At 40.2% G+C, this 26290-nt stretch overlaps 2 protein-coding genes across 18 annotated transcripts in view; both read right to left on the reverse strand.

Annotated features, from left to right (window-relative positions):
• Positions 1-26290, reverse strand: part of LOC114880711 (neurobeachin) — a 154524-nt gene that overhangs the window by 109902 nt on the left and 18332 nt on the right. The gene's annotated exons all lie outside the window — the stretch shown is intronic.
• Positions 25124-26290, reverse strand: part of LOC114881550 (neurobeachin-like) — a 102830-nt gene continuing 101663 nt past the window's right edge. For 2 of the 3 annotated variants that reach the window (XM_029198486.2, XM_029198440.2), the window contains one exon: positions 25618-25748. Coding sequence is in view for 2 of the 3 variants with exons in the window: in XM_029198440.2 (XP_029054273.1) it covers positions 25737-25748 (12 nt within the window). In the remaining variant the exon portion in view is untranslated. Of the gene's footprint in view, positions 25597-25617; positions 25749-26290 lie in introns of those variants that run through there. The other variant, XM_029198390.2, reaches the window with a different exon arrangement.

The raw sequence follows: 26290 nt of genomic DNA on the forward strand, positions 1-26290 counted from the left end.
TCTTTTAGACACCAGGAATCTATCCGTAAAGTCGGCGACGCACGGTGTTCAACACAGAGAAAGAACTTAGCCGTGATTTTCTCGATAGCTATCCATTTTCAAAGCATGAAAGTTCTCTTAAAGATACCGAACGAATCTCAACACACGGAAGAAGCATCGTATAAAATATATCCAAAGTTTTCTACGTTCCAGGAGAGGAAGCTTTTAAATCACGTTTTTACATCCGTTCTAATCATTTTTCACGCTGACCAGGCTGCTTTTATTTGTCTCGTAGCAGCCAAAAACTTCACGTGGTAAAAAGCATTGTACTCTCGTCAAGACGAGGTCGTGATTAATTGTCGTCCCTGAAACTTCTTCCTTTCCCCACGGAATTACCACTGGTCTCCTCGTTACCATTAAAAAGAGCCGAAGAAAGAAAATGAGCGAGCCTGCTGCGGACGCTCGTCGGTCACAAAGAAGCCCATTACGAACGAAATAGGTCAATTAACCAGATTCGTATCCTGTCGTAAGTATCTCTGCGTGACGTAAGCCGGGAAAAGGAAGAAGTAGACGTTATTGAGCTACGCCCACCTGGAGCGTGGACTTCCATTGAAAGGGAGAAGAAATCATCTTAAATCGAGTCGATGTCAAGTGTATCCATAGAACGTTGAATTACCGAGATAAAAACAATTTCAAATTTATTTATTTCCTCAACATTACTCCTGCATGGAACTTCTTATCTCGTGTTTCGTCACTCGAATTGCAAGTGTCTTTACATTTCACCGGTTTTACGATCACCCTGTATGGTCTCCACCGACTGTACTTCGACTTGGCTGGATAGAGAGATGGAAGCGAAGGGGTAGAGAATGAACGAGATGAGGAACGGCAGGAGCTCCGCGTCACGAGGGCACCCGTCGAGCTTTACCACAGAAGGTCGAGTATAAGTGAGAGAGAGAGAGAGCTCAGCTTAATTGGGGACGAGAGAAGGCTCGTAATTTCACGTCGCGACGCAAGGGCACCGGTGCCCAGGCGCCAGTAATTTGTAATCCGTATGCTTAGACGCCGACTACGCTTCTGACACGCCGAGATCATGGCATTAACGGAGACGAAATCATGCATGGTATCGCATAACCAAGCTGCTCGAATCACGATACATCTTCATGGAATCGACACTGTTCCATCTGGGACACGAAATTATTGGGATAGGTACAGCTGCTGGCTATCGATGATATCGAAATGTTATCGATGATATCGTTAAGTATCAATTAGATATCGATACCTTATCGGTAATCAATAGCTTTGATTGCAATCGAAATTCGAATTTAAATGTCTGTAATCGCATGATTTTATATTCTGTGCGTAATGTTTACCTTAGCCGTTCAATTTTTCACGCGCAACGTAGGGATGGAAATGAAATTGATAAAGGACGCAGTGTTTTTTATTTTTTTTATTCGATAACAATTTTCGAGGAACGACACGAACGTGTCCTATCGTTCGTAGGATAGAACGTCCATCGGATTAATTCGTTTACAGGAGAGATTCGATTCGAATGAAAAATCGGTTTCGTTGAGTTTCGAAGCGTTAAATTGAACACCAAGGGTATTGGTAATTAAGAGGGGTCGATAAGATTGAAAGAGCATTGTCGTCGATACGATTGATGAACGTCACCGAGGACAATGATAGGGATTTAATTGATTCAAGCGATTTTTCTATTTTTCATTTTTTAGCTGTACTTAAATTTTGAATCCTCATTTTTTTCTAATATACTGCTACTACGAGAAATAAATTTTAAATTGTAAAAAATCAAATTTGAGTTGTTGAGAAAGGTGCACCTTTTTCCAATTTGAAGAAACGTGAAGAGGGGCTGCATTCGATTATGTATACAATCTCCGGGGTGTGTACGAACAGATACGAATCTGTATTAAAGTAGCGGATTACGGTTCTCCTCTCGAAAGGAAACTCGTTTCGACGTCCGTTCAATTTCGTGTAAGACCACGTGCAAGAACTAAGCTTTAGAATCTCTGCAAGCGCTACCCTAGCTTGCCTTAGGAATCACTTTTTCCTTATGACCAAAGGCAAATAATAATTAAGGAAAATGGTAGGTTACATAGACTGTAAATAAAACTTTCATTTCATCGAGTTCCAATCTACCGGAACTTCGATAGCAAAAATTTTACGATACGCTATTGAAACTTTATCTCTGTTGATTGAATTCATCAAATATTTCCGACTTCAACAATTTTCAATCCTGTCGTGCACTCAAACACGAACGTATGCTCTCTTTCATATTTGCAATTTCTTTTAGAAAAACTGTCAATAATTCATCTAAAAATTTTCCATCAGATCCAAAGCGTTTGGTCAGTTTGATAAAGAGGTCTCTGAAAAAATTGCTCGATGCCCGATTGATACTTTACAAAGATTGCAAGGAAGATTAATGCAGGTCGGATGCTGCATTAAGACGCGAGTAATAGCGACGACTGCAGCCGGTAGATCTTTACTGATACGGAAACGCGTCGCGAGCGAAAATGTGACGATGTATGCGCGGGCATGCACGAGGATCGATTCGACAAACCGGGTACAGAGCTTCTTATCGTGAACCACCCTTTATGCCAGTTCCTGTCCACCATTCCCACTGACAGTTTGCTTTTGAATTCAGGCCAAAGCAGTGCTAGCGCTGCGTATTTGCAGGTACGCTCGATGAAAATCTCGAGTGCGTTCCGGCCGATCGATACCTTTGATCGCGATGATAGACTCTGCGAGAGGAACGCGCAAACCACGCGAATTCTCTGTATAAATACATGTCGGGGATTTGGTTTACGCAGCATGTTACAGGAGAATTTTGAAAGCATGCAAAATACAAATCTTCTGGTTATCGTAGACTCGTGATAACGCAACGTGTAGCGATATAACGCGTGGCAATATATCAATGATCGAGCACGGATTCCATGAAAAGTATCTCGATCATGATCTCGGGCACCAACGCAAGAAGCTCGGATGCTCGAGTACACGATAACAGATAAAAAGGATCCAGGGGAAAAAGATCGAGGGGAAAAAAGGTCGAAGAGACGAAACGAGGGAAGAGAAAAAAGGCTGATACGGATGCACGACGATAAGTTGCGAGAATAGGAAGGGCAGAGGAATGCTAGGGGGATGAACGTTCAGCTCTGAGATAGGATCAAACGAAACGCGGGGTTGTAACGTAACATCCACCCCAAAGTTGCTTCTCCCTTCCTCTCGTCAGCCTATGCACTTCCTTCCGATTCTCCTGCTCCGTTTCCCGCATCTTCTTTCCGTTCTTTCGCGTTTCGACATGCTTCATGGAGTAACACGTTAACGTAGTTTTCGAACTTGCAATACGACTGATATTTTCTTCCTTCTACAATTTCGAACAACCATTTATTAGTCTTCTTGTGATATATTCCATGTAATATTGCTCTTATAAATTTTGTAACTTATGCGTTGCCAAGCACGAATTTCTAGTTTCAATAAATAATATACATAATTTTCAAGTATTCCTTTCTCGTGCGATGGAAAATTCTATGACGACGAAAAATAACGATGTAGCACGGGAAATATGCGTCGATTCGTACGCGTTTCAATGCGATTTCGACGGAAGCTGCGGAGAGAATTTGCGCGTGTTCGCGTCGAAAGAGAGCCAACATCCCCGTGTTCCAATAAACTACATACCGCGCCGCATTTACGTTGTACGTGCTCTTTTTGTCCCATTAGGTACACGCCACACACAGACAGAGAGAATCCATTGCGACGTACCGCGGGTCTGTTTGCTGGCAACGGGAAAAGTGGAGAACGGTGTCAAAGGGGGAAGGTTCACGTTAGAACCGAAAACTACAGCCGTTGTGTTTTCGAAATTGAACATTTAAACATTCTTAGTCCGCTCGATTAAAGATAAAATTTTCAAAGCAGAATTCATGTCGCGCGATATCGATAAATTTTACAGACAATATCAAGGTAACAAATCTTGTCCCATTGTTGACGGCACAATGCTTCGCTGGATTCAGACCTTCTTACATATACGTCGTAAATTTTACTTGCTGGTTTCCTCTCTGATTCGCAACATTGTTCTCTAGTAAGATGCTTTCGCGTTACGTGCACCTTTGTGATATTACCCTGAAATATTCGCGGCATGTCGGTGGTGCTCGGTACGCGAACGTGTACAAGTTCCAAGGGAAAGAGATCAATGATTCCGCAGCCGATATGCATGCATTTACTGCGCTCACTGCTGCAGTGATACGAAACACGTCTAGTCAGACATAGTGAAATTAATTATTAAAAATATGGATAGTTGGAACGAAGCTTCGCTAATAAATGACTGATCGGGATTTTTGTGACTTTTTAACTCAAAATCTAGATTATCAATCTTGTCCATTCTTTGCAAGCAGATCATAGAATTCGTGTTTCCTAAATTAAAACTCGGGTTGTTTTGTTTTGATCGACTTTTAAATCACAATATCGCTCCAGTATGTCAGCCACGAAGCGAATGGCTTCTTTAAATACTTTCCCTTTGATTAATTACGCAATTACATTAGACGGTTAGAGAATTTCACTTGTAATTAATGTATTGGAGATTTAATTACGAAACACCACGATGATCTCTAAATGCCATTGCATTAGTATTTCATACTGAGGTAGAATGTCATTTTGTCTGGTATTCAATGGTGTAGAAATTGTTAGAATATTCCGTAATATGTAGAACCGTCGCGTCGTTTCACAAAATCATCCAATATGTTACTGTGCGAGTCATTTTCTATTTCGTAGGAGTTCGTGCGATGTTTATTTCGAGGGAGATAAAGAAGAAAATAAACAGTACAAATATTTTCTCCGAAATCCGTGCTGGTATCATAAAGGTTTAATGATCATCCATTCGTTGTATGATACAATTTATAGAGGTTAACACAATGGACAGCATATTACAGAATGCCTAAAGAAAGAAAAATCGGTGAATAGAGGTAACAGCTTCGGTGGTATTGTGTAATGGAACCTGAAAATAATTATAGCGATGACACGTCATAAAATGATGGATGTTCCGATGAAAACCGATATTCAAGATAAAATCCTCTCTATACGACACACGGAAGATAAATATACTTGAAAGCAAATTTTATAATAACAATAGAATGAATATCTGACGAGCACCGAATCTCAATTAAAAGAAATTACATTAAATTTAATATAAACTTCTGCTCTATCGTGTGAAAAATAACATATAATCTTGTAATTCGTTTCTGAAGAGTTTAATATGCTGCAATTTGGATTGGCTGAAACTCAATTAACATTACTGCTTTGCCAGATGAGACACAGAGATGGAACAGTGCGAGGTGCTGAGAAATCCGAGGGTACGTCGATGTGATACAATACAGGACCCAAAAGCAACCCCTATATCTCCACTCAGCAGCTTCTCTGTGTGTTTCGTTAGCTCGCGGTTTCATGAGTTTGCGGTTCGGTTGCTACATGCTCTACTAGAGAACGCGACCTGATAAACGGAAATGACCCCTCCCCTTATCAGTGCGATCATTAATCGAAACTAGTAGTCGTTATTAACCCGAGAAAATCATTGGTGCCACTGTTGCGTTGATTAAATCGATCGTGTACTCGTCTGTGTCCCTTTATCTTAAATGAACTAATCTGTATATTTGATATAAACTTTAATTAGAAATGGAAGAAAACCTGTAAACCTAAATACCAATTTCAATTCCTTGAAATAGGTAAATAATTAAATATTAAAATCAAGGGTACATGATCAGAGTCTTAACTAAAACTAGAGAAAGAAGAAGTGTCGTAACCTATATACAGAGAGCATCGAGTGTGAAAGTTAATAATCTAGCCCCGATATCTACGCAGTGAACGACAATGAAAATGGAGGTCGAGAAGCTTTGTTTTCTCTCTGCTCAGCCTTCCCTCGAGTAGCACGATGGAAAACATGTTTTTCGCGTCCAACTTTCCCTTGTCATCGCGCCACTCGAGGTCCTTGTGAAAAGTTCGAGGATAGAGCGTAGCTCGATACATGGTTGTTCTTGGACGGAATCAGTAAAAGCGTATCCATTGAGAAAGTTTATATCCGTTTGCTAAACGTAAACTTTCCTTGTGTACACATAATATGCGATAGACATTTACTTAAACCTAATATCATCTTACCCGGCATTAGCGTTTTCACAATTGTGCTATCAATGAAATAATCGCCGATACCACCGAAATACAATTATTTGACAAAATTTCGATACCAATTTGTACACCAGTGCGGTCTCGTTACGAGAACGAATGCAGCGTTTCGTGAAAAGTTGTTCAGAAAACCGTGGAGCAGAGTTTGGTATAGAGAATGGAACATTTCCCAGGGGGCAAATATCTGGTTGTCGCAGTTAGCAGGAACGATCGCGCGTTCAGAACAGTGTCGGTATCGTAAAATTTTACCGCCTCGTTCCGTTATCTTTCCTGGTATTTGTACAATCCTCGTCACCGCGGGTAGCTTGTTTAAACGGCTCGGGATTAGGTCTGAACGAAAGAGCAACGCGTCGCTGGAGGTTAGGCTAACGGCTAACGAATGGTGTCGTTGAAAATTCGTCTCCCCTTGGTGGAAAACGCTTGGACGGTTAGCTGCTCGTCTGTTCACGGGTGTCGTCGGACGAATCGTCGTTAGTCGAACGAGGCAGCAGACGTGCATAATTAACGCGAGGTTGGTCGTTAATCCGCGTCGAGCTAAGCCGAGGAACTCGCGTCCTGAACACGCGATCTCTTTTCATCGCGCACAATGGACACCGGATAATAGGGTTCAGGTCGCGTACGCGGTGCAGGACGAAGAAACGGAGAACAGCAGGTACGTGGGCGAAAGAAAGCGGGAAATAGAGGAGAAACGTAAAGTGAATAGTGGCAGAACGCTGGTGGAAGTCTGATTTTACATTATCATCCTGCGGAGGCGAGCGGCATAATTGAAAATACCGAAGCACAGGTTGAAAATGTCGATAAATCTACGCCAACGACTCCTCCCTTTTACCTCTACCATCCTCGTGAAAACCTCATTCACCGGATACGAACGAGTTTGAACGAGGTAGAGCATCAAGAGCTCCGGCAACCGAGATCAAGCACACCGAGTTGCTTGATCTGGTACCTTGGGCTTGGCTTCGGCTTGATTCAATGAAATAGTCCGAGGTATCAACACCGATTCGTTGGGGTCCATGGATTTAAAAGAAACCTTGGCGATTCAATTTTCAAATAATATATATTCTTAAGTCACCCTGGTATATTGTCGAGACAATAATAGCCACGATGAAAGTGTTAACGTAGGGGGTGAAAAAATATTTGCGTCTCGAAAAGATTCGTTTCAACCGACAGAAAATCATTTGGAGCAACGAACCATGGCACGAGGTATAAAAAAGGAAGAGGGCTAGAGGGTGGGTAGTGTAGGTAAGGGGATCGCGAACCATCAAGGAAAAAGTTAACGTCGCATCGCGGTATATGTCATGGGTAATGGGCTGCGCGTTGTGTCGACGGAAGTTGGCCTCCGTCGTTAACTCGTTACCTCCCGGTAATCCAATGGGGCTATGCGTACAGGCGCCATCGCGAAGTCGCCCTTTGTCACGGCGCCCTCTTTCGCTTCGTCTGCTCGCTAGCATCGATTAATCACCTTCCATCCCTGCTCCCCTCCCTCGCCGTTCTACCTCTTGCACCCCTCGCTATCCGCGCGATCCGTTCTACCTCTTCATTTTTCGTCTTCTCTTTGTGAGTTCGCCGAGTTACTTTTTTCCGACGATGTCGCGCGTTCACCGTACCGGAAATGGAATTTACTTGACAAAAACGTAACTCCGTGGATCGAATCTATCGCGCCTTTTCGACACGGCCCTTCCGGATTAAACAGAGATTTCTTTGTTCTCGGAGGGACAGTAAGACACTAAACGACTCGCAAATTTAATTTGTGTAATTTAAAAATGTGTTATTATAAGTTTCGAATCTTCTAATACCAGATGAGATCAGATTTTGAGAATTACCCTTCGCTGTTCAGAACCACGGTCCCATAGATCACAGAGTCGTTCGAAGAATTCGTTAATTGTGAGCACGCCGGATGGCGATAGGATTCTTTCGTGCAAATCCATTCAGGATTCTTGCCGAAGTATTCTGGATAATGGGTTAGCCAGGGAACAGCAGTTACTCACGGATCCTTTGAGTGGGCTAATGATCGCATTTTCTAAATAATTTTCCCCAACCGAGATTTCACAGTGTTCAAACGGATTTTCATTTCAAAGCTGGTCGGAAAAAAGCGATTAGATTATGTAACAGACTTTGAAACGAGACTCGTTGTTGTCAAGCGTTACAGAAAATTCCGACCGGATAAAACGACGTCTGCCTTATTTCCTGTATCTTTCGCCGGTTAACTGATGAACACGGTTGCAGTCGTATCGCGTGACGATTCTCTTTGACGATCGTGTGCACAAAGGTGTCGTTATTCACGTGTCTCTTTTTCCTCTTTTCTGCGCTATACTTCGTTTAATTTTCAACTATGCCAGCTGCACTTTTACACTGTGCTGGGCGCATACGCAACTTTATCCGTAGAAACATACGATACGCTTTCAGACAGGTGGAAAGAGGGTTTCGTGTAAAGAAAAAAGTGTATTGTTTCGCCTCATAAAAGATTCAGTGAAATCCTTTGAAAGGTAGTCGGAAAAAAATTATGTAAAATCATTTGTCCTCCGGCACGCGTTTAAAAGGGAACTTTTATCGTATAAAAATAAAATCTTATCGACAAAGGATTTCATGTGTCGCGTGCGAGAATAAATAACCATCGTGGAGAGGCAGATTTTTTAGAATTGTAGTTCACCGTGTCAGAGACACAAGAGTTTCAGGTTATACGCTAAAATTCCAACAGCTTGGAACAGTGTCTAGGTTTATCGCGGATGTCAGAGGGGTAGATTCCAAGGATGTACAAGACACGAAATTCTTCTGAGAATCTGCACTGCAGAGAATTGTGTACGTTAAAGCTGTGCACGACGAGACGTTTTTAAGCTTACGCTGCACGAGTTTCTACCAACGTTGGAGACTGTCTAGATCAAAAGTTTTGTCTTCTCATTCTATCCACGTATTCTCTTGTTGTTAGGTGAGAAAACAACGCGAATCGTGCTAAATATAAAAAAAAAGGATCTCGAAGTTTGGGAAATGTTATTTAAAACATTCTGTACGTTTACTTAATCCCTGCCAGTAAATTCCAGGAAAGCCCTCGAATCTCCTTTGGCTCTGGACACCAGTTTCGAATTATTTGTCCGGTTATTTTATTCGACCATCGAGATAGACTGGTGTAATTTACTCTTAACCATGAGCAAAGAGAGCAGAACGATAGAATCAAGTAGAAAAGAGAAGAAACTGGAAAAAAGGGAGATTCCACGTAAAACGGTTTACAAATCCGGAATTACTTCCAGGGGGTATCTATTCCAGCAGCGGGATTTAGTTTCTGTTGTAGGCGGTAACTCGGTAGGCAACAACGACCAGGGTGAAACAGGGTGGAGGACGAATGGAGAGGTTGGAGGAGCTGAAAAAGGAAGAGACAGAGAATGGGTGAATCATGAGAAAAGGAGAGTACACTCTCGCTTAAAAGTCGTAAGACATCTAAAGAATGACTAAAATCATTTATATATCAAAATGAATAAGTGTCTTTTCATTATGTATCAATTCAGCTGTCACACCAAGAATATTTCTGAATAATTTCGCCCAAGTATATCCCATTCGGTTTCTATAAATACAGCAAAGGATAGTTCATGATTCGATTCAAATTTAATTGGATGAAATCTGTCAGAGAGGACTTCGAACTCGCAATAAATACCGCACTTGCTTTTATTAAGTTTCAGAATTGAAAGGATAATAAAAGCACGTTAGGGAGTTGTCGATCGATAGTTTCAGTTCATGGAAATTTTTTATATTTTCCCTTTCTTCTTCTTTGTTCGTTTCATTTTTCTGCTCAGGAGGGATTGAAATCATCGAGGGACTCCCGCTTCATTAAAACCGTAATTCGTTCCTGCTTTATGAAACTCATATCGTACAATTTATTACTGCCTCGAGAAACATAATGAGTTATGCAGCTAAGCTGCAAGCAATAACAGGACGCCTTTTGTGTCGAAATAACATTCTCTGAGTATGAAATGCAAACGTAACAAAATAAATTTCAACCCCCGCAGGGTGGAGCCAAATCATTGCTTACCCCGTGCATGATTTCGAAACTATATTAAATTTTAAATTGCTTTCAATTCATAATTTCGTTGTATCAAATTTTTCCCCGACATGTTTGTTATAATGAAAATGCAGGAGTTTAATTCAGGTTCTATGGAATGTCGGTGATAATTAGAAATAAATTTTAATTCAGCGTTCCATAGCTGTCTGAATCTCGTTCGCAGTATGTGCAATATCGACTTTTTAATTCACTCGTACAGCTGTACAGTGCAGTTGTCGCGTATGTCTTCATTATCCTTAATTTCATAGAATTAAAAAATGTATTTCTGCGCTACAACGAACAAAGCGAGTTTTTTTTTTCGGAACAAAAATAAAGAAAAACTAGGTTTTCTAAAATTTACTGAAACAAGATTGCAGTCCACGCGAAGTTGCTGCAGAGGAGACTTAAATGAGAATCGGAGGAACATCGTTACAAGGAGGTAAGAGATGCTTAAACGGTAAAAAGGAACTCGGAAATGAGATGCATTAAGTCTGGTAAACAGTAGAAATTTATTTGTACTTTATCGACAGTTCGATATAAATGAGAACGTCGAACACCACTACCATTGGGACTATTTTATTCGTCGAGATTCCCTACTCGACTATTTATTTCTTTCGACTTTCTGATCGGTCGCAAATTATTGAGGAACGATTTAATTGCAGCTCGATTCGCAATACAGCAATGCGGTACTTATCGGTCGATCTTAATGGAGACCCGTTCCAAATATTTTCAATCGTTCTTCCGCTCTTTGTACCCTTAATCGGAACGCTCACCAAGTACCATCGATTCTATGCGCAACTGTGAATTATTTTCACAGAAAGTAGGTTCCTCTTTGAGGGATCGATGCCTCCCAGTCGGAAGTCGATCATTTTGCGAACCAATCCCCACGTTTCCTTTTAGAAATATTTGTACATTGGAGATAAAGTTGGAAATGATAGGACAGTTACTTTTTCAACACCCCGATCTTACAATTTATCTTAGCCTATTGTGAAAAAATTCATAGAAGATATACAAGTCGCTTCGAATAAATCTGAATACAATGGCAACGGAGAAGTCTGATAGCTTTCCATTCTTTCTTGGATATATTTGCTCGAAGCTGGAACGAATATTGTGTGCACTGTGAAAGTGGTGCAAAAGATAGTATCACAGATAGGTGGAGAAGATTTTCAAATTTATTTTACTGTTCTACCAAAGCAAATACCAGTTTATGATATTCTGATCTAAATAATTCAAAGCTTAGAAGTTCAACAGAAGGAAAAAGAGAAATAATGACATCATTTCTTGTCTTCTATAGAAAGAAGGACAAAGAGAAAAGCAGAAAGCATTACTGCTTGACAAATATAATTTCATATTTCAATGCTTTTTACTTTAAAATCGTGTACAGTGCAGTGGAGTAAGCCTCGATTTTTCTCGATCAATTTCTGTCATGTTTTCTATGGAAAATATAGGAAGGAAAGCAAATAAATGTAACTTATCAAAAAATGTCGGTCTCTCAATTTTTTAAAGAGACGTTCCGACAACGATATTTGTAGGTTTCCTGACAGACATCTCGAAGGAACAAGCAAATCGATGAAACGTCTCGACGATGTCGTCTGGAGAATAAGACTTTCCACGGTTTCCTAGCAATAACTTGTTTACGTCACGTCGCGGCAACCAAGGGAACACTATACTCGCGACGTGAATAGTAATTGGTTGCACACTCATGGGACTGGCGAACCAAGTAGCGAAGAAGTTGCTCGTTCAATGAAGGGTCAGAAACGAAATTAGAAAGGCGAGTGTGAGGGTGAATTACACCGGTGGAAAGACAACACCGTCGACGTATAGAATTTCCTAATCACATTTCACGCCACCGCGAAATACTTTTCATTCAATTTGTCTCGTTCATATTTCCTTGTCTCGTGTATCCATTCGTCGACGTGTTTCGAGTTTAAAAGTGCACAGAATTCGCGAACAACGTTTCCATTTTCGTACATTCGAGAAACTTTATGTTGATTCAAGGTATTTTTAAAAATATCCTTTTATGAAACATTTCATCGTTTACGCAATTTTCCTTGCAAGTTGTAATTTCATTTACCTCGAAAATCACTTAATTGCCGTTGTAAAAATTCAATCCAATATCTTTACGAAGCTCGAAAGAACTCTCCTCAATTTAAGAGGAGCGGTCCCCTCGACGCATCTTAACTTTCCCCCAACTAAATCTTTATTACACGAAGAAATATGGAAATCTTTCAATTTATAAAGACCGCGTCTACTTCCCTTAGCCTAGCTCGAAACTTTTCTGCTGAAATTATAGATCGCCGTCGGTCGCAGTTCCTTTTTCGAGCACGCTAAGAAACTCCCGGGTAATAAAAAGTTCGGTCGGAACGCGCAGTGTTTTTCGGATTTCCGGGTTTTACACGAGGAAATGTAAATGCGGGCTTGAATTTTATGTCCTGTTTAATTCAGCCGACTCCGCCTTTATGAAATTTTTACAAACTCCTTGCCGCTGATTCGACATCGAGCGAGAACAAGGACGATCGTCGAAACTATTTCCACCGAATGTGGCACAAATATGTCTGCAAAATGTGGAACTTTGCGTTTGACCGATTAGACTACTTTTTCTCTGCATAATTTAAATACGTTAAAAGTGGGCGGTAAGGGGTTGAATTTGGTGACGATCGAAAAAGAAATCGTGAGATATATGCAATCCGTTTACGGGGGCAGGAAGATGAAATATTCTCTGCCCCTGACACGAGGATTCTTCGAGCTTTTCACCGAGCAAGGTATGAAAGGGATAGAGATTGAAAAGTGTGCTCCATTTGTATATGACACACGAAGCCGGCATGCAAATGCACCCTCTCTGGTTTGCCAAATCTTTCTGAATCCAAATACAACATTTAACCCGTTCGGTATGCCACGTATCGACCAAAAAGCGACGCGATATTCGACGCTAAGAAGGATTATCTAAAGCATTCTATAAAAGAATTTCTGTTAAACCTTATCATCAACGTCGTTCAACAAACTGAACCATACTAGAATCGACGAAAGAAGGAAGTAAGAAAAACAATTTGAAATAAAAAGAGTGGAAATGTTCGCGTCAGGAAATCGCGTTAAAGATCGTACAATGTTGGTTGGCTGACAAAAGGGTGCAGTACAGGGTGAAAACAATAGGAAGAACAGGATCGAACACAGTTAGAAATATCGAACGATGTCCGAACGGATCGTGACGTTACTGGTGGTGATATAAGCGTCGGAGAGGGCATTCTTTTCGAGATCAGAGGAATAAAGCAAAGAAGAAGTACGAGCGAAAGAAGTGGACGAGAAAACAGGAAACGAGGAAAAGAGGATATAGCTATGGTGTTGCATTCGCGTCACGCGCCACCTACTTCTACTTCCATAGACAATCCTATGCTTCTGTTAACCTGTCTCACTCTCTTTCTTTACTGCTCTCCATCTACTTCAATAAGAACCTGGAGTAAATCAAGGATTGCTTTTCGCGTCTTTCTTCCTTTCCTCTTATCCGTTTTCCACTGCTCTTCGTGTTTTATCAATGTCTCGTACGGACATCGTGAAAGAGGAAAGTGTAGGCGTTTAGAGGAGGGGGAAGGCGTTGAGTCTCCCCGGACGCCCTTAGCTCGGATCGGCGACCGCCAGGTGGCGGCGGGATTGAGTCTGTTCTCGCTAGCGGTCCCCGGTATGCGATTCGAATATATAGGAGTTCCGAAAAGCGGGGTTATAGATCGTCTGTCGTCAGCACCATTGACAAGTCTGGCAGACAATCCTGAAACGAAACGCCTTTTTCTCTCCCTGCAAAAAAATTGTTTTCATTTCTACCCACTTCATTTTATATTCACACGTGTTAACAATTCTTTTCAATGTTATTTTGATAAAAATCGAAGTCCTTATTACTTTCGCGATACTTGACTAGTTGTATGTCTCATATTTCGCAATATGCTGAATCGGCAGAGATTCGAAGGATGTTAAAGTGCCGGTACTCGTGATGCGCGTTATACGATGCTGTTGGAAACTGTTGAAGAGCATCGACATCCTGCCGGGTACTTATCTTTTGTTCTTATTTGGAATGCAAGGGGTCGTCGAACCGTCGGGACCGAAGCCAGGCAACCGTATCTCGAGAAAGTCATAATGGGAAACGCGAACGCCAGCTGAACGAAGGCGAACGATTTTCATCGTAACGGATGAATTCAATTGGAATCTTGTCGGTGATAAGTTTTTCAGTATCGAGATTAGAAATTGGACCGTGTTATCGGCGATGAAATAAAAAGCTTGCGCCGATCTATTGTACCTTCGAGGCGTGAAATGTAATAAACGCTAAAGTGGATTGCGACAGATCGTAGAATAAAAGAGCATCGCGAAGGAAGAGGAGGATATCGAGGAATTTAATCATCGTTCGAAATGAAAAAATTAATTTCAATCTTTAAATAAGCGTTTACACAATTTCGATAATTCGTTCCGATGCGTCGTGAATTTTCCTTCCGAACGATCACCGCATTATCGATTAATCTCCTTCGCTTCGCAGTTTCCCGACTTCCGCGAACAAGAAGCCGACAACTTCGAATCTCTGGCTAAGTTATTGTTGTCAAATTCAACGTCGACGTCGTCGGTGTAACCGCATTAACGTCATTAAAGTTCGTCGGGACAGGCAGTTGTTAACGAGTGGTAATGAGTCCACGGATAAACATTGAAATTACTTTAGATCAGAACCGGTGCTAGACTCTATCGAATGTCGTTACGTCCTGTCTAAAGTTGTCGGAAGTTACGTTTCTCTCGTACCTTGCTCGGAAAATCCTCACACTGAGAGAATCTATTATCGTTATCCGCTTATTTTCACTTTTCCTAACTAACTTTCGATTCAGACGATGCAATCTTGTGATTTCGCGGTGTGTTCTCGATCGACTTCCCGTAACAGAATTCGCTTCGCGTTTCCGTCCCGCCGAAATTATGCCTCCCCTTTGTTGTTCGATACTCAAAACAAGAAATTTGCATGCCACCTTTCGGGTGGACCTGAATCCAAACACGAATGGTTAATTCCCTGCTGTCTTGAACGTTTCATCTTTTATGTATGAGGCACGAATGTGACTCGATATTATAAAGGAAATATTTGAACTAGTTAAATGTCTCTCTAAGGGATGTTACATGGCCACGAGAAGGGAAATAGGCGAGATTTAAAGTTGACGGTAGAGAATCTCTGCACATTCCAAAGTGACGGTCGGTGTATGCCATTGGCTTTTCGCGGTTTATCGCGTGGGAAATATGGTAACACGTTTATCGCGGCTTGGTACACGCAGCGCAGAGCGTACATACACCGTTTACCGCAGTGCTATGAATCGAGTTAGGCGGCTAGCAAGCCCCGAAAGCGCGTTTCATTAAGCGTATCTATTTCCTCGGCGAAGCGAGGATTAATACACTTACGACACTGGATAAACCGTCCCGTTTCAATGCGGAGACGCAAACGTTTCGCTCGAACGCTCCGACAGTCTGCTCGCTACGCGAATCGGATAAACAATCTTGCTGATTCCTGACGAATGAATTTCCTTGCAATCCTCACGATGATAACTTAGAAATTCTATTCTTATTTCGCGAAATTTGAAATTAATTATTTAATTATTCGTTTCTGAGCAACGTTTCGATCCCTTGTTCGCGTCGTACCCATTGATTATTGGCAAACTTTGTTAACGTAATGAATTACCTGGAAATTTAAGGGTCTACCATTTATGACTTTGGGTAATTAACATCATGGCGGTAGGTTAATGACCACCTCGTGTTTATCGACGCTATAAATGTGACCGGTTTGACGTGCATATTATTATAGTTGGTAATTAGGTGAATGTAAAATGTGTCATAAACTTAAAGTCATAAAGAGCCATTGGCAGCCACGTTTGAGAAACCCAAATAGCTTGCAATGATCGTAATGAACATTTTCATAGAATACACTTCTTCGAGTTTAAAAATGAAAAAAAAAATTCAACTGATTCATTCGTCCGGCTGAAATTTCGCGGAAGATCGAAGCACTGTTCCCGGACGCATCGCAGAAAGTGCTACAAACTTTTTAATGGAATATTTATGAACGTATCCGGTTTCAAATTTTATGAAATTCTGTTCCGCTCTCGAGAAGCTCGCGAAGAAGTGTACGAATACCCCGACGGGGTGAGTCGTATACACAAGAGAAATATTTTTTTTTTCCTCTTTTCCTGAATTCCCATCGTTCAGAAATTTCTTGCACCGAACAATCTTTGCAATGTAAAAACTTTATAACGACTTTAGAGGAACGATTTAGGGGAGTTTGTTGGACTTATAACACACCTTCATGAACCGCGCACACGTTAAGATAAATAAGTGTCCATTTTTTCAAGATTCATAGCTCCGTGTGTTGTTCAAATTTTTAATATCGAAAAAATATTTTTGCTCCTTTTTCACTGTCCTTCTTCAAGTGCCATCAAGATGCAGACGACGGGGTAGTCGTTTCAAAGCGTTTAAAAGATCCATTATAAAGCATAAGCAGCAACCTCTCGAGTGACGAAATTAAATTGAAAATATTTCATGGATGGCGTGGCAAATAAGAAACGAAGGGGTCCATCCTATCTTATCCCATAGCGAACGATTTTTTATCGCGTGCAAATATATGGTTCAAGAGGCAAGGGTGAGGCAGCATTGTTGTCCTTTACGACTGGTTCACAGACGATAAATCACCCCGTAGGAAGTGCTCTCGCGAGACCAGACAGATTTCACCGTGCTACATTCATTACCCTCCTTACAGCCGTTTTATATGTTTCCCCGATGGAACCTTTGTAAAACAGATTCTAATAGCGAGCAAAGTCTCCCATGGCGCGCGTTTGCAGTACACCTCGCGAATCTTCCGATTCGAATTTTCTTCGATTTCCCAAGCATCGAACACGAATTTTCCTTAAGAAAGTGAACATTGCCAGTAATGTAATTTCAGGATTAAATTAACAATTAAATCGGTATTCTAGCCTTTTCTTGAATTTTGGGAAAATCTTCTTTCGCCAGAAAGAAGGTAACCAAGTTTTCCTTTAGAATTTCCTTTGGCTTCGAAGTTACGTGTATTTTGTTAGATTTCGACGTGTTGCAACGCGTCGAGTGTCGTTGAATCGGCGAACAACTTTTCTGACGTTTGAATCGGGAATACGATCTCCCTTTGACGTCCGTTGACGAATGGAACAGGCTGAACAATGCGGGGCCAGAGTATTGTTCGTTTTTCCATTCGTGTTCGTTCGATCGTCGACGGAAATTGAAGAAAAGCAAATGAAACGAGTCGGTCGATGCGAATAGTGGAACAAAATTTGATGAAAGAATACTCGCGCGGCTTTTTTTTCACGGTGGAACACTTTACTGCCCCGTTCTCGCGGTTAGTTATGTTAATTTTTGACCCAGAAATATGTATACTTTCCTCCGTGTCCTTTTAGATTCCTGTTCCTGCCATCATATTTTAATTTTTTTTTTTGGAAAAAGATAATCACCTTTGAAATTCATGCGAGTTTCCAGCTTAACTGTTATTATAAATTAGAAATCTTTCTAGTGTTAACAGCTTAATAGTCTGTTATATCGGAGATTCATAACAATGACGTAAAATATTTCATTCGTTCCAACATTCGAACGGCATTCGTTATTCCACGATTTTATCGCTGCATTTTCAAGAGAAAATGCGATTTGAATCAAAGAGGAATGAATAGTAGAGCGGGAAAAAAGGGAATTCAAACGTGGAACATCGTCGTAGAACGAATTTCATCGTTGAACATAATTTTCATTCCGTTTCTCTTCTTCTGTTCCAACGTTCAACAGCGAATAGCTTTTAGGTATAGGAAAAGGATATGGTAGAATATAACTATCGTCCTGCGCGGGTATCGAATTTATTTCGCACAGCTTTCACCGACAGACTATGCACACGTTCTCTTTCTCTTTAACTTTCTTCAAGGGCGTTCCTTTTTATCCACTTTTATCATTCACTTCTTATTTTGCAGAAATTGATGAAATTTTAGAAATTCGGACACGTAATATGTTCGATTGCAATTATTTGCAATTACACTTGTGCTTCGTCAGATGGTTGCTCCCTGTAGGTGTCATTTAGCACACTCGTGGCAAGCAATAAAATAATTCTCCGGGACCGAAATGCTCCCTTTTGTAGCTGATCGTTGCAAGCTCATTCTAGTCGAGTCGATCGCTAAAAGCATCATAAGGCGAAGGGGTTAATCGAAGCCGTTCTATCGGAACTATCGGTCGATATGATTACGGAACAAGTAGGAACAACCGGAACGACCGATAAAGCGGTCAGACGCAATAACCTGTGCAGGAACTTCGTACTACCAAGTCGTTGATGGTCCTGGCGAGCTAGCTTAACGATAGTAATTGCATAGTTCGCGCAAATTGTAAACTCCCGACGGCGTGCACGGGGTAGTTCATCGCGTGGATTTTCGACCGGCCAACGAAATGTATGCAAACCACCGCACCGCTTCTAGGATCCCAGCAAGACTGTTATATTGAATTTCAAATGGAACCCGATGCGATAAATAAACTCGGACGCCGTCAAAGTATTATCACCTCGATCCTCCGCGTCGTGAAATTGAGAAATATCTTCGAGATTCCTTTGAAAGGCAACACCGTCCGAAAAATATCATTTTCATAGTATCGATTTTAAAAAGAAAAAATTACTACGAGATTTTAATCAATAATCCCTTTGTTCCGCTTAATGTATCCCAGAAATTGAAATTGATTATAGCGAATCAGTTAATCCGGCGTTAAGTCGGTTTTATTCCATTCCACTTAGACGATTAAAACGCGACTCGATTTAGGAGTGTAGAGTTTTTTCATTCCCTTTCTTAGAGGAAGTCCGCGTGTCCATCTTCAACGAAGCTTAAACAGATCGAATTTGCTAAATTATTAGAGAAATACACGAGGAAGCGTATTCAGAAGATGGAGAGTTGAATTTAATAGCAGAAAATACTTAGAACTCGGAATTACACGGGAAAAGAAATGACTCGATTCTTTCGCGAGAAATGGAGTAAAGTGGTTCAACGATAATCGAAATAAGTGAATCCTTTCGAAATTCCGTGGTTAACGAGGGATTAATAAAAATTTGCGAAACAAAGACAATATTAAACTGAAGCGAAGAAAAGTAATAGGTTTGAAGCGTTCCCCGAAGGGAATTTTATTAAATGAGTTTCGCGGATCTACCTTTATGTTTTTAATTAAAGCCCGACTGCACAGCAAATTTCCGTAATCTCCTGTCGTATACCGTTTCAACAGAGCGAAGATATATACGAATGAATTCCGTGAAATTTTATATCGTGTCGCGAATCAAGCCCGCTGATGGTAACGTTATGAAATTGAAAAGAATCGCGAAAGATGCTATAAATTATACTTTTTTTAATTTCTTCTTTCTTTTTTTTTTCCTTTTTTTTCGTGTTCAAGACACGTATTGAAGTCAGAACAAAAGTGTTCGAAGCAGCTTCGAGCTCGGTTTACTTTCATTCATCATAAAGCCGGCTCGTATCAGAAGATAAATTACGACGAAAACAAAAGGTTAAGTTTTTAGGGGTGGTGAAAAGACTGCTCTTTTCATCGGTGAAAGCGACGAAGAGACGTAAACCAGCGTATCTACACTCTCGCTTTAAGCTACGACGAGAAAGGAGACGCTCCAAGACATCTGTAGAACGAGAATCTTACGTTCCCATATCTCGCATTGCCTTTGTAAGAAACTTCAGACGAAAGACTTTTAATATTACGTCTGGTGCCAACTTGGAAAAAGCTATCTTTCGCACATTTGCTTTTTCCACTTATAATGCCAGAAACTTTATTCCTCGGCTCAACTTTAGGGTACCAGACGAAATTATTTTCAGGTTTATTTCATAACGATGAAAATCAAAACGTAATGAAAAATGTCGAAAAATAATTTCACTTTCTTGATTTTTAATGAGTTTTATTTTGCTTTGACTCAATTCACGTTTTGAATAGAAATTCTAAAATTAGTATAATCGATTACTATTCAGTTCGATAACGCATTCAATTTCAATAGAAAGTTTCACAATTACGTCACCATCCACCCTGCCCTGCTGAATGCATTAAGTAATGGGAATGTTCGGTTGGAAGTAGTATAAGAGCGTGCGTAAGCAGCCCAGTGATCGTGCAGCTTTAAAGTCAGCCATGCGGCATTACACACCGGGCTAGTAGTTACGGAACAACTTTGGTCAGACCAGAAGCCAGCAGGCCTTTAATTAGTTCTGTCCAGCGACTTAGCCACTGCACTGCTATTTATCGCCACAGTTATTACGTACTTTTTCATTCCACAACTTATCGCAGCAAAAATCGAGCCAGAAATTGATTTTTCTTTTCAATTATTTCTATAACTTTTCTCCGTCGTTTCATAGTTTTTATTTACGGTTAGGTGAAAAATTCGAATTACTAATTCTTATCCCAAAATTATACCAGTGCATAGATGAATAATAATTTTATCTAGGTCAACGATAGAAAAGATTTTTAAACAATACATGTTTTTCAATCTTTAATTTCCAAATTCTTGAAGTAATATTAATCACACACAAGAAAAACAGAATTATTAAAATTCTTAGTTGAATTAATATAAATAATATTAATTAAGAGATTGATACGACTTTGACACAAACTTCACAGAGCTTGTAAAATTGAATTGGTGGATCGTACTTTAAAATTCAGTGAAGCGAACATTGAAAGAGGAACAGGAGAACGCGTTCTCCACACGTGACGACAATAAAAAGCAAACGGCCTCGATAGTTTGCACTTTTGTTTCTTCGAGTTCCCCGAATCGGTTTGAGTGCGCAGGCGAGACCCAGAGTGACGAAACACGTCACAATGCGTCCCGTTCGTGTAATTCAAGGCACGTATCACGGTACAGCAATAGAGAAAGGGTCGCAGAGACGAAACGAGGTCGCGAAACGTTTTTTTCCACCCTCGTAGCTCTTTTCGACTAGCGTCACGTGCCGTGTCACATCCGGTTTCCTTCAAATCGCAATGGAACGCTGTTGCGCGATTTGAAAGATGCACGCGGATTCACGCTGCGTTCCCGGAAAAATACTCCCACAGTTACCCTCTGTTTTTTACTTTTCTTCCCTTCTTTTCTTTATTTCAACATCGATTCGAGAAACCTCTACAATGCTTTTCTTCAATATCGTTACCATGAAATTGTATTTGCGTTGACTCGTTTCGTATTCGCGATTCCATGAAACTACTACTGTTTTACTAGTTTATTTTCAAACTCTTGAATTTATGATTCGAAAAGAATTAATCAATGAATGGAACGACGACGAGTTTTACGAGTGGAACAGCCAAGTTGAAGTAGAATATAAATCTCTTCAGCACATTAAATTCGTGATATTTCGAAACAAATTTGTTTATCTTTTACACAGGATGATCCTGATAAAATATTTCATTCGCCTTGTTCCAAATCGTTCACCCATCCATTTATTTCTTACCAGACACTTCGTTACAAAACCGTAATTGTTAAAATTTTATACTCTTTTTATTTATTTCGATAAATATTCCTAAAACTCGACAGTAAATTTTCTCGTCGCCCTAAATTAATAGCAACATTGAATTTCATAACAGGCAATTGACGTACGCTTCGCAAATATTTAATAGGAAGTCCGAAAAATTCATGCGGTTTAACTGTTTTTATTAAAATCTGATTAAACATCGAATTTCCGTTGCAGATTTGATCGAAGCCGAACGGTGTACATACAAGGAAATTAATCATAAATTTTGTTGCTCGATACGCGAAAATGAATCTGATCGAAATAATCGAAAAAAATAAAACTGTGAAAACAAACGCGGTGCTCGATTAAGTTAATCGAGAATCCTCGATTCCATCCCGTCAAATTCACTGTTGAGCTGCGTTTCGAGTCCGCGTAGGCGGAATCCGCTCGCTCGGCAGCGCAAATACGAGCGGAACGCGAGCATTCGTTTGCACGGAAAATATTCCTCGCACGCAAGCGTTCCGAGAACACGACCGGAAGGCGGATGAGAGCAGCACTCGGTCGATATAAACTCCGATCAGAAATATCCATTTTTCCAGGAAATTCTTCCGCGTGATTTATCTTGCGGCGATTCTCGCTTCAATTTGCTCCCTTTCGCGTAGCGTGTTGCGGAACGATCGCACTCCGCGCCCTCGAGAACCAACCCTTGATTATTCCGTTCTCCATGCTCGTTCGCGCCGCCCTTTAACAATATCCCCGACACACCGAAGAAATTAAAAATTCACCAACCAGTCGAGATTTTTGCGAATATCCAGCTCATTACCTGGAAACTCCTCGTGACCTTATTATTTGCTCGCAGAACAGAAAAAGCTATCATTTCTTATATTGCAAGAATGACGTTACGGTCAATTGTTACGATCAACTAAATTCTTTATCATTTGTATCGCTAGAAGAGTGTTCACTCGAAATTGCTGAACTTGTAAAATATAGGACAAAAAATTGATGAGAGTGAATTTAATTGGAGGAATCATTATTATACAAGAGCGAAGCGTCCTTGTGTCTCGCTTCGATTAACGAATATTAATCTAAATTGAAGGGTAAGCATGCTCTCGATAGAAATCACGCGTTCACCGACGAATATCGATGAAAATTTATTGCATTTTCAGATCGTTAATTATTTTTCCCCGCTTTCGAAAAGTTTACCTAAAAATAAAAACCCTTTGCTCATTGTCAGTATTGTGACGAACGAGTTCGGTTAAATCTGTCTTTCACCCAGATATTCATCCATTATATCAAATTAATAATAATGCTTCGACGAACTAAATCTAAAGTTTCTTTTTGAGAAGAGAAAATTGAATGATAATTCAATTTTAACGAGCACTTTAATCTTTTATCATTCGTTAAGTTTCCTAATGATACTCAGTTTGTATTTTCTATAAATTGCTTAACAAAGTAATTGTACAAATTACACTAAATCAGTAAATAAATAATCGTATCAGAAGAATCAAGTTTGAACGTAAAAAAATCGGCTACAAAAAAAGAAGATCCCTAAGCCAATTGTCTCACTGATTTACGTCCTTTTTCCCTTTACGAGGAACAAGATGGCTAAAACGAATGGGGTAGCCGGAACTCATCGAGTACGTCGAACGAAGATGGATAATCAATATCGATACAAGCAGCGGATCAGCTCTCCAACCAGAGTCAGAGTAATGCTTCCATTCCGGGCTATCAAATTTGCCGGAGAACCCTCTGTCTTTATCCTCCCACCCACTTTTTTTTTTTTGTTCATCCCCCTTTTCCAGTCGCGTTCCTTCTATCCTACCCCAAGACTCGGTTTTCCACATGATTTTCCACCGTCCTCACGGTTCGCGCGTTCGCTCTATTTATCCAAGCAACGCGCAGGGTGCTGCCACGAAAGGTCCGAACATTTTCCTATTTTCTGCATCCTTCGCCACCCTTCCGCTTCACCTAAAACCACCCGTCTACGATGCACGTCTTTTGTACGACGCCTATGGATCGAATAAACTCACCCTCCCACTTTGCTACCACTCTTTACTACTCTTTTCAATCTTTTCTATAAAAATATGGCGAAATTTTGCTCTCCTTCGTTGAATCGTTGAAACGAAAATTCAAGTGTTTCTCGGAAGAAATCCTAAATGTAGAAACATTGTCAATTCAAAACTCGTAAACTCTTTTGCGAGAATTTTATTCGTGTGTACGAAACGTGACGAAACGAAACATCGTTCGTCAATATTTGAAAGCGTCCGTATTTAACACACCTGGATTATTTGAAACGCGTTTCAAGTTATCACCACGCGTTCTGACGTCACGCTATGGTGAAAATGGATTCGTACGCAGAGTCATGTTCGTTCGATTATTTGTCGTATCCAAAGTCAACAGAAACCACCCCTGTATCCCTTGCGCCGTTCGAAATATTAAAAAAAAGTCACGTAAGGCAGGTGAAAAATTTATATTGCTCGTATAACACAGGGAATAAAAATTGAAATAGTTAATAAAACGGTATCCACGTTTCGCGAAAAAAGTTTATAGAAAAATATGAAGCTACACATTCATCTCCACATTGTTCAAGATTATAATACACTTTTTCTCTTTTAATAAAAAATCGAGGTCGAAGGAGATCCTTGAAAAATACACTTTCTCGTTTCTTTCTCGTCTTATTTTTTGAAAAAAGAAAGACGTGTTTTAAGTTGAAAATAAACGAGTGGTGCAAGCGCAAGTTCAAAGTGCCTTGCAAATATTTGCATTAGGATGCTGAAATGTCTCGACATCACGTTGATGGATTACACAGAAGGTTTTGTCGCGAACAAAGCAGCCGGTAAATAATAAAAATAATTGAACTTACCTAGCGTGTAAAATGTTAATTAACTTTTAGTGCCGTTTCTTCCGTGACAGAAGAACGTTACGTGCACGAGAAATAAACGAAGGAACAAAGGATCGAACGATCCGTTGCCAAGTGTTAAAAACGTGCATTGAATTTATGGCGAGGATATTTTCCAGTTCCATGTGATATCAAAAAAGAAATTTTTTTTTTTTACCAAGAGGTTTTTGATATTTTGCCAATGTTGTAACGCTATCTGCAGCAGAGAGAAACTTGGAAATCTTTCAACAAAAATCGATGTAATCAACCGTGAATCTAAGGGGACACGAGTATTCGTAGTTTACTATCGAATCAGTTTCTAGGCCAAAAATATTGCAGTTTCGAATAAAGTATTACAAAATCAGAGATACAGCCTATCGAATCTTTGAATTTATAAAATTCTACGATCTCTCAATTTTTTTTTTTTTTAACTTTGAATACCATTTCATATTTGTCTAATTATACAAAATATTGAAGCTCTAACGAGCCTGTAATTTTCTCAAATATTCTTCAAAAGTAACTACAATGTTAATTACAGAAATTAGAGGCATGAGTGTCACAACGCTATATGTACATTGAACTTTCGTTTTATTTATTCCATCAACATGAGCGTCGTGTATCGAGATGCACACGACGTTTACAACAATCCAATAAATACTTGACGAACAATGCTACTCGATATTCGCACGTGATTCAAATCATTTACGTGTTCGGCATCCACTTGGTGAACGATCGAACCAATCATCTCTATACAAGTGTACACGTGTACAAAGGAAAAAAAAGTGGAAAGAAGATCAAAAATTGCTTCATTAATCGTAATCGGATTACAATCTTCCTCGTGCAAATGCCAGTATTCGCTGCAATCGATGCATTCATTACGCGACACGCGTTAATCATGTTATCTAACCGTTCATTTATTACCGACCAACGATGGAATAACACGAAACCATTTATCATACGACGTTCAGAATTTTTGCAACTATCAATTTCTCGAATTTCAACAACAAAACGAATAAGCCAAATCGGTCCACTGATCGCAGAACGCCCTGGATCCTCTATGAAAGTACAAAGTGAGACTGAAAAAAAAAAAATAATAATAATATGGTGATCGATTTATTTGTATTCTATGTTCCTTTACAGAGTATTAGCCGAGCTTTTGTTACGTGCTTCGTCATCTCACCACATTCGCATTCAAGATCCCAATCATCCTACTCTTCTATATACGTACCTGGAACAAAAAACGAATAAATATGGTTATCGATACGTTCGAATTCATTCTTTTGTACCATTTTCAAATCATCAGAAATATTTTCCACGGTAATATTCAGTTTACAGAGCACTGTGAGTTTAATATACAGTTTAAGTCGAGAATTGAAGAGGAGATGATCTACTTTGGACAATAAAACCGAGACTATTGTACAACCGTTTGATGTACCCTTTCGTACAGAAGTTCGAGCAACTTATATTGCAGACAAACGGTAGACGGTAACTGTAACGACGTTAATTGCAACAAGAGGAAAAAAGAGGGGCCCCGACTAAAGTGGATTTCGTCCGGCTAGGCAACAGGATCACCGTGAGTTGAGCTTTCAGAATTATCACTAGAAAGGCCGTAAAACGAGCAAAAGCATCGTTTCGGGCTCCATTTTTACGAGAGAATTATGCAGTGCGGCAGATCCCGAGTTTTACTCCCCGCAGCGATGGCCGCGAACAACGCTTCCCTGATGCATAACTTCGACGAATAAAGTCGTATAAATTCCCCGCAGCCGGATT

Source organism: Osmia bicornis, chromosome 4, assembly GCF_907164935.1.
Source record: "Osmia bicornis bicornis chromosome 4, iOsmBic2.1, whole genome shotgun sequence".
Taxonomy (NCBI): Eukaryota; Metazoa; Arthropoda; class Insecta; order Hymenoptera; family Megachilidae; genus Osmia; species Osmia bicornis.